The sequence below is a fragment of the Dermacentor andersoni genome, chromosome 6, assembly GCF_023375885.2.
Source record: "Dermacentor andersoni chromosome 6, qqDerAnde1_hic_scaffold, whole genome shotgun sequence".
Taxonomy (NCBI): domain Eukaryota; kingdom Metazoa; phylum Arthropoda; class Arachnida; order Ixodida; family Ixodidae; genus Dermacentor; species Dermacentor andersoni.
The window spans coordinates 79,462,842-79,474,845 of NC_092819.1; the positions used below are offsets into that span (position 1 = coordinate 79,462,842).

The 12,004-nt window shown below is 47.1% G+C and overlaps 1 protein-coding gene across 1 annotated transcript in view; it reads right to left on the reverse strand.

The window, feature by feature from the left end:
• The window catches only part of LOC126522451 (RNA-binding protein Ro60), a 71,941-nt gene that overhangs the window by 42,963 nt on the left and 16,974 nt on the right, over positions 1 to 12,004 (reverse strand). The window contains exon 5 of the mRNA XM_050171194.3: positions 6,236 to 6,523. Within this exon, the coding sequence (XP_050027151.1) occupies positions 6,236 to 6,523 (288 nt within the window). The remainder of the gene's footprint in view (positions 1 to 6,235; positions 6,524 to 12,004) is intronic.

Below are 12,004 nucleotides of genomic sequence, written 5' to 3' on the forward strand. Positions count from 1 at the left end.
GGTAAATTCCAAGCAACTCTGGACCGAAGGTGCTGTAGCGAGCTTGGGTTAAAGTGAGTTTCTTGGAGAAAAAGGCTAGGGGTTGCCATGAATGATCGATGTGATGCTGAAGAACCGCTCCCATGGCTGTGCTGGATGCGTCCGTCATGAGGGCCAGTAATGCCGTGGGGTTAGGATGTGCAAGAAGTGTGGCATTTGCAAGTGAGCTCTTGATCTTGAAGAAGGCATCTTCAGCGGCGGAATCCCAATGCAGCAAGGAAGTCTTGTTCTTGTTGGTAAGGAGGTGATCGAGAGGTGCTAATATGGCTGCACAGTTCCTGATAAATTGGCAGTAAAAATTAAACCATGCCGAGGAACTGTCGCAGCTTCATGACCGTCATGGGCTTGAGGAAGCTCTCTACTGCTTTGATTTTTGATGAAACTGGGCGAATGCCACTGACATCGAGGTGATGTCCTAGAAGTTGGCGACACCAAACTCGCTCTTGGAGACGATGATCATGCCGTGTTCAGATAGTCACTGGCACAAAAGGCATAGATGTTGTAAGTACTCACTGACGGATTTGCTCATTACCAAAATGTCATCGACATAGACCAAGACTAATGGTAGCCCACGCGTTAGCATGTCAATAAAGCGTTGGAAAGACTGGGCAGTGTTCCCGAGACCAAACTGCATTTGCAGGAACATGAAGAGTCTGAATGGCATTGTAATGGCCATCTTAGGTATGTCTTGCTCAGCTACAGTAATCTGGTGGTAGGTGCGGACAAGGCCAATCTTTGAAAAGATTTTGGTGCCATGCAGAGCAACGGTGAAATCTTGTATGTTGGGCAAAGGGTACCAATTCGGAATGGTCTTAGTATTGAGACATCTGTAATCTCCACATGGCCTCCAGTTACCCGATTTCTTAAGAACCATGTAGAGTGGAGCTGCCCAATTACTGGCAGACATCCGAATAATGCCTAATTCCAACATGTGCTCAAACTCTGCACGTGCCACTTTGAGCTTGTCTGGTGCAAGTCGACATGGCCGGAAGAATGCAGGAGGTCTGGAAGTAATGATGTGCCGATTAAAAAAGCCACTGAGAGCATTACAAGTTGGTGCAGCGTGCCACAATATGGCGCCAGCTGCTTTGCAGCCGCGCCGCCCACATTCATGCTTTGCGCATCTAGAGAAGAGAAGAGAAGAGAAAAAACAAAAATAAACTCCAAAAGGCAAAGCAGTGCCTGCTCTTTCTACAATCTCTCTCTCTCTCTCAGTGAATGCAGAAATGTGCTGCGGAAGCAGCGGACAGCACAGTTAGTAGAATATGGCACCGACAAAGCGTAAGGCTGTGTCGCTTGAGATGAGGCTGCAAATTTTACAAGACTGGAAGTATGAGCTTGCACAGTCGATGGCATGGACGATTCTGAAAACCGTGAGTGTCGCGACCAAGAAGGCTGGAACCGGTGGCCGTGCCAATCATCAGAAAATGCACGCTTTGAGCGCCAGGGTGAGACCCCCCAGGGTGAAACCAACACGGTGTAGGCCACCAACATTACCGAGCTGTCGGTGGTGAAACAGGTGGTGCTTCAACGGAGGAGTTTTTGAGAGCAGGTAGTGCTGCCTCGTTCTGCAAAGAGATCTGAAATGGGGCGATCATTGCAGTGATGACAGATGGCGGCACTGTGCGACGGAGGTGACAACAGCAGTGGCAGTGACGAGATTGGCAATGGCCCATATTTGACAGCGACCCCAAAGTTCACACAATTCGCACTGTTGTCAATCGAGTCGCTCATACATTTCATGCATGCTAAATTGCTGCCACCAGTGTTTCATGGAGCAGCTCGACGTGATGTCATGCACACCGTGGTTGTGAACCTGAAACTCTTGTGAAACCAAGTGCAGATTTCTGACTATTTCAGCATGCCTCACGCTTGAGTCACTGTCTAGAGGTATAACTAAATGTTTTATTTTTCACAGCCTACTTTCTAAGTCTTTTTTTGGTGCAAGTGGCAAATTCGGTTTTGGAGCTACAAAGGTATGTTCAGCAGCATATTTTTTATGGCAGTCCTGATATAGCAATGATCGGTTATAACGATTGTATTTTTCGTTGTTTTTGATATTGCTATAAGTGGACTACACTGTATAGCATTAGTGGTTTTAACACTTGGATGTAACAATGAACATCCAATCAATGATCAGCTTTTGTGTGTGTTCTATGGTAAAATAAACTGCCTACTACAATATGCCCATGCCGTGTTATTAGATATAACAATTAAATTTTGCTATTGGGTGTCTTCACACACAAAAAAAGAAAAAAAGAAGGAACAGGAAAAGAAAGAAAAAAAGTCAGAACCGCTTCGCCCAACACACCCTCGTGCCACGCACTCCGCATGGAACGCCTTCATCACCCCTCTCCCGTCTCCCTTTTGCCCCCTCCCACGTCAGCGAGAAGGTGGAACGATGCCGGTAGAAGGGCACAAGGCTGGCGGTGCAATGCGATGAAGGCGTGCCATGCGGGGTGCATGGCACAAAGGTGTGTTTGGCAAATCAGCTTGCAAACTCCTGACGATTCCCCAACGATTCCACATTTTTTCTTGGTGGCCTCACCCAGTAGCCAGATTTCATTGTTATAGTACAGTCGCTGAGCAATAAATCGGACATGCTCGCTAATTCGGACAGCTTTGCGGCACCGTCAATGGCCCCGGCATAGACTTAATGCGTAAAGACGACCGATAGTTCGGACAGCCGCCAGCTCTACCTTCGTTTATCCGGACTCTCTCCGTGGCTGTAGTGCGTGCTGACTCTGCCGCCATTATCTCCTCTGGCAACCTCGACAAGTCATCAAGTATGGCCTCAGAGATTGGACGTTAGATGGTAATCCCTGAGGCCTTGCCTTGGTTACATCACTACGCATCAGAAATTTAACTACAAATGCCAATCTTAGAGGCTTTGCCTGAATTATAAATCACATCAACATCGCAATCATCACATCTTATTCCGGCAACCCCACGCATGGCCTGCTCTCGCCATTCTGTTTGTTGAGTTTGCCTTTCCACTATTCTGTGCTTGTTTGTTTAGTGTGCATTCTAGAGTCTCCCTGCTGGCTCCAAGAAGTCCTTCTCGTGAACTTATCGACAGGCTGTGTCAAATGGAACCGGCAGTGCCCTTGCAGTCCAACTCGATATGAGTCTTGAGTTGCAGTCCGAATGACTCCACAACTGAAGAGGCTGAACCTGCCGCCTACCACAACATGCTCAAATCTGGACATCATTGATGACCTGCTAGGCTGCGGTGTTGTCGTGCACCGAACTAAATGATGATGAAATAGTTGAGCAAGTTCTCTAGCCTTTGCAGTCCTAGCCTTTGAAGTTCTCTAGCCTTTGCACTCTAGCCTTTGCAGTCCTTGCATCCGCGTACAGCGACAGCACAAAACTGGCAGAAATACAGGCGTACTTGGTGCACGTAAGTGGAAGTGCATGCAGCAATGAATCAACCACTTATTCCTTGCACACCTGCCGTAAAACATAAAAAAATGGTCTTTTTTCATACAATCATCTTTTTTTTTGACATTCGATAGTTCAGACTTATTTACGTTCCCCGTGGAGACCGAATTATTGGTCGTCGACTGTAACCAATAACATAGCATGGGAGCATTGTAGAAAGCGGTTCATTTTACTATGGAATACTTACAAAAGTTGACTATGCATCGGCTGCCAATTGTTATACCCGATATATTGTTAAAACCAGTATCGTTATAAGTGGCTCGAAGTACGAGCTCGCACAGTCAATGATAAGGACGATTATGAAAACCGCGAGTGCAGTTGGCATCCGGCAACAAACACACTTCGTAACTTGGTTGCAAGAGCACATGTGACCTTTGGGTCAGTGTTCTTGTACAGTGCAGTCCACTTATTAACGACATCAAGAAGAAAGGAAAATCTGATTGTTATATCCGATCATTTCTATATCTGGACTGCCATAAAGAAAGGAAAGAATAAAGCTGCCGAATGCACCTTCATAGCTCCAAAATCACATTTGCCACTTATGATTAGAAACTGACGCTGTAGAAAGTAGGCTACGAAAAATGAAACGTTTATGTGTACAGTCGCCGACCGTTTATTCGGACCTCACGGGGACTGCGGAAATGTCCGAATAAACAGGTGTCCGAAAAAGCAGATTAAGAAAAAAAAAATGAAATCCTTTATTTCCACGCACTTATTCGGGCTCGGCATTAGGCTTGAAGAAATCGTGAGTGCGCCGTTGCACGCTGTTCCGTTTACGCGCAATCAGATAAGCCTGAATCTCGGAGAGGGTTGCACGGTCACTACAGGCGGCTGAAAGCACAGTCACTGCTTGTGCACGCTCCGCATGCGACGGCAGCGTAGCACATGGTGCGTCATCTTCCGACTCTGAGTCATCGTCCGGCGGTGCAGCATAGAGAATGGGTGCAGCAGAAACCTGACGAATGATCTCGCCGTCGTCAAGTTCTGCGCATGTCAGTACAGCAGTGTCAGCACCTGTGAAACTGTCAAATGACACGGTGTCCGGAATCGCAATGCAACCACTGCGCAGGTCTCGGCAGAACATTTTCCGCGTCAGTAGGGAGCACATCGGAAGGCGACAAATCTTAGGCCTCCCGGCACCCGCTTGCCGGCATTCCCCAGCGCAGTCTGCGCGGGCACTGTCGGCGCCATTAGACACTTGACGCTATGTTTTCGTACGCCGCGTTGGAACACCGAAACCTCGACACAGCACACAAAGCAAACACCACCGTGCCGACACCAGTCGCACAAACGAAAAACGCGGCCTGCTCGCAGCGTCGTGCGCGAAAGAAACAAATCAGCTGCTGGATTGTCTTGACATGGCTTACTAAGCTGAAACCGGAACTGCTGTACGGCCACTCTATCGAACCAGGCAGAAACGATGATGATGAGCGGGGATTTCCAGTAGCGCCACTTCGTGGGGCAGCAAGGAGGCTCCGTTCAAAACAAAAATGGCGTTCAGCAAGTCCAACTATGCGCCGGTCAGAGTCGGTGCGTGATGCCCTCGATCGAGTTGGCTCAAGGAGTGTCCGAAAAATCAGACGAGAGGTTGGAAGGTGTCCGAACTTTCGGCAGTTGTTATACATTATGGTCTATGGGGAGAACGGCGGTGCCGCGAAGCTGACCGAATAATCGGGCACGTCCGAATTTTTGGAGTCCGGAAAATCGGTCGGCGACTGTACCTCTAAACAGCATGTCAAATGTTATGCATGCTGAAATAGTCAGAAATATACGCTTGCTTTTGCGGAAGTTTCATAACTACTCCCACAGTTCGGTAATGTCAGTGGTTGCTACCGTATTGGTTTCACACATGGGGGGAAGGGGGTGGTTTCGTCCTGGAGCACAAAGCCCGCCATTTCCATTCATCGGCATAGTCACTGGTTTTAGCCTTCATGATCATGGTGCTCACAGTTTTCAGAATCGTCGATATCATAGACTGCGTGAGCTCGTACTTGTGAGTCTTGCACAATTTGCAGCTTTGCGCTTTGTCGGCGCACCCACCACTGCTTCCGGGGCACATTTCTGCACTTGCTGAGGAAGGGAGGGAGATTGAAGAAAGTGAATGCTGGCACGGTTCATTTTTTTTCCCCTCTCTAAACGCTTGCCGGTGACATGAAGCTGCTGGCACCACCTTGTGGAACACTGTGCCAACTTGCGGTGCTCTCCATGGCTTTCGCAATTGGTGCGCTGGCAGGACACGCTGCACAGTAATGGCAGCAGATACGAACTCGCGTAGGCAAACTTTTCGCCCTGTCTCGGTTAAGGGGAACTTAGCAACGAAAATTTCACGATTATTCTGCATGGAAAACGCCTCCCAAAAAGCAGAATTTCGATTGTTATATCCAATATGCGGTGAATAACATATGGTTATGTATGTTTTTTTTGTCTCACAGCCCTAATGCGTAAGCTGATACTCTGAAGTTGACTCATCATTATAACTGACATATTGTTATACGTGGTACCGCTATAAGTGGATTGCACTGTATCAGCAGCAAGAGTCCTACCTCTGACCGCCAACTGACATCTGACCATGATCCCAAAGATGGCCGAAAGAGCCAACAAAAGCTATTCGCTTTGAAGATGGAAGGTCGTGTAATGCGTAGGGCAAAATAACCGGTGGTCACTTAGAATCGGTGCCCAATGTCGCGCTCTCCCCTAAATGTTTTCTTTCCTGCGTGCCATGGCGCTGCACTTTCGACTTTGTGATGCTCACCCTGAATGAGTGCTCATGAAGGGCAGCAACAACATCATCCAGCTGGTGCGACGATGATGACCGGTGGTGGTGGTTGTGGTGCTTGGGACGTCCCGCCTCCAGGCTGCGCTTGAGGACATACGTCTCCAGAGGCCCCACCGGTGGGCAGTCCTCCTTACAGGCTGACTGTAGACGCTCTCGTAGTGCCCCCACTAGGGGACCTCGTGCCAGCAGTCCCGCCCTTGACAGCTGCGGCACGTGCTTCACCAATTCGTGCAGGGGCAGACGGCGCACCAGATACAGCCACACCTGCCAAAGGCAACAGAAAGTAAAAGGCCTTCTGCATCATTAAAGGGACATAAAAGAAAAACACTAAAGGTAATCAGATAAAAACCGCTACCACACGAGACAAGACAAGAAAGTGCACAAACATGGCGCTGATCATGAACCAACTAGCCCAACAGTCAATCCTGCATCAAGTATTCTTCTGAAACTCTACTTTTGTTAACTTTGCAAAATGAGTGACTACCAGACGAAAACAAAAGAATTAAAGCAAACTTTAATTTTCTGTTTCTCTTTGTGCTGAAACCACAGAGCTGGTATGTCTGTGTGACACCATGCTGTTATGGTGCAGTAAAGTTTTTGAAGCTTGCCAAGTTCAGTCTGTTGCTTGTTTGGGATGCAATGTAGTCCATATTTACAAATCGACAATTAACCAGACTTGTTCAAACTCTGTCAAAATTTATGACATAATGGTGAGCTGGCACGTTAATGTCAAGGCAGTACTGCCAGCAGTCTTTCGTTCTTGTGTCAGTTCTGAGCTTACCAAGCCTCATCTCGTGGTAAGAGTAGCTTTCCTGCCCTTTCAGAAGCATAAACTACTAATACAGCTCAACCCACTTTTCTATTAGAGTATTTATTATTCTATTTTCTTACTGCACAGGGCTGTTGACTAAATATGTCTGACTAAATGTCATATGGTTGACTCGTTTCAACCAAACGAAAGTGAAGGAGCACTTCTGCACTTCGTGGGCACTGTATGCGGCAATCGTAATTGTGCATTCATGAATAAAGGCACGACAACTCCACAACAATGGAGCAGTGTGGCAGCAATGATGATGAGAATGGCACGATGACACCTCATCTACTTTAATTTAGTGCTCACTCAAAGTGCCTTACACGTAAGCGTTGCAGAACAGTGCTATGCAATGCAGTGTTACATTCAAACACACTTTCATAGGACATTCCTGCTTTGTACAGTAGAACTGGAGGGATTAGGGGACATATTAATTGACAGGGTGAGTGAGCTGAGTCAAAGGAAAAAGAGGGCTTGAAATTTTGACTGAACAAGAGAATAAGATCTAGTTTGGATTAATAATATGGCATGTGTGTATTAAAGGGAGCCACAATATCATGCAAAGCTATGGTAATATTTCTTTAGCAGCAGCACTAACTTTACAACAACTTAGTGTGGATTACTGCAACTGGCAACGAGCAAGTATTTACTGTAGCCTGAACAACCATTCCTGCCTGCTTATGGAGAAGATGGAACCAAGTTTTCTTCCAGAGTCACAAATTAATAAAGGGAGAATGATACATCCACCTAATCGTAGCAGTTGCTTCAAAGGAAACCCATACAGGTTCCTCGAAAGAAAAGCCTCACAGTTAAAGAAAAATTCATCCTGGTCTGGGATTCAAACTCGGGACCACTGCCTTTCCAGGACAGCCACTCTACCATCTGAGCTAACCAGGCGGCTAGCAGATAGTAGGGCAAAGCCAAATTCATTGACAACTCGATGTAAAGGCAAGAAGTTGGCGTAATAGTTCTGCGGAAACGCTCAAGGTGAGGAGGAGTAATTAATAAAGGGAAAATGATACGTTCACCTCACTGTAGCAATTGCTACAAAGGAAACCAATATGGGTTCCTCGAAAGAAAAGCCTCGCAGTTGAAGAAAAATTCATCCTGGTCTGGGACTTGAACCTGGGTTTCTTTGCACAATTGCTACGATTAGGTGGATGTATAATTTTCCCTTTATTAATTACTTCTCTCCACCTTGCGGGTTTCTGCAGAATTATCACGCCAGAGTCACAGATGATGTCCTTTTTGTTTTTGACAAATTTGAGCCTCTCATAATTTCAAACAATGAAAAGCACAGACCTTTTCGAAAGGTGTTTAGCTCGACACAGCGATTGTCGCGTTTTCTTGCATTCTGACGAGTATCCACAGTCAATAAACTGCGATTATAGACTTTTGTCTATAAACTTTTATTCCCTGTGATACTTCGTGAAAAACTTGGGTGACAATTATCTGAAGACTGTTGTTTTAATAGAGTGGGATGCCTGAGCTGCAACTGTGATTTACAGCCCCGCTATGCTTCAAGAGATGTTCCCCGACAGGTGTGTGTGGTGGCAGTGCAATTTGCACTGACATTTTGCCGGTGCTGACTGTGCACTGCACCATGCTGAAATGCTCTTCTGTATCTACGTGAGTGCTCAGCTACATGACCCAACCAACATGAATTGCTGTTTCAAGTACGTGTTCTTCACTGAATAGCCCAAGACACACTGTTACACAACGAAGCAGCACAATCAAACCTCTAGTTAATGAAGTCTATGGGACCAGAAAATTATTTCATTAAATCGAGAACTTCAGTGAATTGAAAACACATACGTACTTCTCTCTCGTCATCTGGCGAGTTCCAATGCGTAACTGTTCCAGCTCTTTTTGGAGCAAGTGCGTTCGAATGACAGTGTAAGGACGTGAGTTACGTGTTCCAATGAGAAACAGAGCAAATTCTGAACTGCGACCTTTCCATGGAGCAGTCCATGCTGTTCTGCAAAAACCAGCAGAGTATCGAAAATATGTGTGACGTACAGTCTCCGATCGATAATTCAGACATGCCTGATTATTCAGACAGCTCCGTGGTACTCCTACTAGACCGACAGACTTAAAGGGAAGCTGAAAGGGTTTTCAATTTCCACGAATTGCTGGGATTGGGAAGAACAGACCTAATAATTTACGGTTCCGAATTTTTTTTCTTCGTTTTGTTAATGTAAGGGGCGGAAATCACTTTCTAAATCACCCCCGCGGACACGCCCCCATCGCTTCCCGGAGCGCCGGGTGAGGTGGTTGCCAGAGGAGAGAACCGGCGAGAGTGACGTCATTCGCGGCGACCGAGCTGCCGGACCGGCGTGCTGGCATGTACTGGCTAAAGCCCCTCCATACACGTTTCCACGGCGGTGGCGCGTAGATGCAGGGGCTTTAGTACTGGCATGCCTCTTTCCATCCTGCGCTTTACTGAACGACGCTACGAGAGATCTGCCGCCGCCGCCGCCGCTCACGTTTGTTTTCTTTTGCGATTTTCGTAAAATGTTCTTTGGTGAAGCTGCCCGTCGCGGCAGGTTCACGTGCATGCTCACGCGAGCAAACGCCGCTGGCACGCTGCGAAGCATAGACGGAAACGCGCGCAGTAATAAATTTTGGTGACCGGACTTCGTGCGTAGCTTCCACAGCGTTGCACCTGAGGTATGAAATGGAGTATAGGCTTGCCTAGTGACATTCGACGTACAGTTGCAGTTATCGTGTTTACCACACGGCGGTGCTAAAACTGCCTAATATCTTTATGTCAACACTAGCATGGAGCACGCATACCGATTCTTGATCGAGCCACAATTGCAAAGTCGTCGAAACATAGTATGAATATTGCACATATAATACCTCTGGCGATCTCTGGATGTGTATGATAAGCAACTTCCGTGACTGTACCTCGCAGCACTGCATGTGCGCGGTTTGAAACGCGGCACTTATGTTCGCGATCGTGTATCAACACTCAAAAAACCACGGAACTTTAGACAAGCAGCGGCAAGGTGCTTGACATCGCGGAATTTCACCCGTGTTTACAATCTAATGAGAAGTTAGTGCTTCGGCATTCTTCCAGCAGCAAGTTCCCAGTGACACGTTAGCGCATTTTTTCTGCCGTCATTGGAACGTGCAGCTACATGAAAAAAAAAACAAAAAAAACATACGTACCAGCTAAGATTTCCAACGCGCGAGAAGGTGCACAAATCGCTCTCGCTGTTGGCACACTCAACATCGTCGTTGCCGCCGTTACCGCCATTGCCGCCATCGTTTTCCGTATCGGCTGTCGGTTCGAACATGTACGGCGAAAATACAAGCTGTCCGAGACAGCGAGAACGTTCCATAATGCTTACAACTCAGCTATGAAGCCAGAACAAAACAGCGTGCTACGCTCTGAAACGGCGGCATGCGGCGGCGCCGACCGGCGACTGCCGCGATTGACGTCACAGTGGCCCCGACCAATCACGGGCAACAGCGGCGTTCGCGCGATGCCCTGAGGCGCTGGTGCGCGTTTTCTTGAAAAAACAGCCGCTTGCGTTTGTTTCCGCCCTTTTTGAACCAGATATTCGTGTTCAGGGGACTCAAAACTGTAGAATGGCGCAGAGAACTCATTTTTTTCGAAAACTGTTTCAGCTTCCCTTTAATGGATAAGGACAAATGAAATCATGGACCTATTACAGCGAGCCGGGTGATAATTAGGACTCCAACTGCACTACCATGTCCAAGTCGAGCAAATGTAGCTATATTTTCGTTTTGATGCATCACTGGTACGATCTTTGGCCATGTTGCGAGCAGGTCCTCAAAACCTGAAAATATTGAAGCCTAGTCGATCTACTAGTTGCCAATGAGAATTCGGTGCATGAACTCACTACTGTACGTTACCTGCAGTGACAGCTTCACAATGTCTGAGATAAAGGCTGCGATTTTGTAGAGGTGCCTTCCGCTCGAATGTATGCCACTCTTATCAACCCATTCATAATGAGCTACTTCTGATGATAATGTGTGCGGAGAGTTGCTTTGATCATTGACAAAGCGTCAAAAAGTGCGAGAAGAATTTGTGGTCATGCAATGCCTAGGCCAAAGGCCTAGGCCTAGGCATGTCGCCTTGAAGAAGACAAGTCCACTTGTCGAAACGTTGGCTCTGCTTTCACATTGTTCTCATTTTGCTCATCGTCTTGAATTTCCACCTCTCGTCTTCCCTGTGTTTTCCCTAGGCCAAAGGGAGGCATATGTGTGCGCAGCAATGTGTGGATAAACGTGGGCCATATTCTTGGACAATTGCTTTTGAATATACATTCATGTTCGCAATATTTCGTGTGACTAGCACCAGAGACGCTGATGGGCAGCAGCACTACTGCACTGCGATAAGAGAGTAAGGCAGCGTGCTTGTCACCGTGTCAAGAATGCCATCGCTCGTAGACGCCAACGCATCTTGCGCTAGTCAAGCGAAATTTAAGGTAGTATCACTTGTGGAATAAAGTCATTTACTTTCCTGTGAACCGGTATTTCGGGCTCCCAATTATTCAGACTTTCTGGCAGTACCTGTCGAGTCCGAATTACAGTTGAACACCTATATAACTAAGTGCTTGGGGCCTCTGAAATCATTCGTTATACAGGTCACTTAGTTGTAAAGGTTACGCATCGTACAGCTCACAACAAAACAGGGACATAATTATTACTTTGTTATACAAGTCATTTGGTTGTAGAGGCATTCGTTGCAGAAGTGCTCAACTGTATCGGTTGGCAACTGTATTTCCTTCGGGCATGCTTTTCTCGTTCTTTTATTGCTCACCAAGCTTGGTGGTGCAGTGATAGTCGTGGCTTTCGTGGCAATGGCGGACGCCACAAACTACTCACTCGTTACTCCGCACGGCATTGCTTGTGCTGCTTGATAGTGACAGCTCTGACTCAGACAGTTCCAACACATGCGA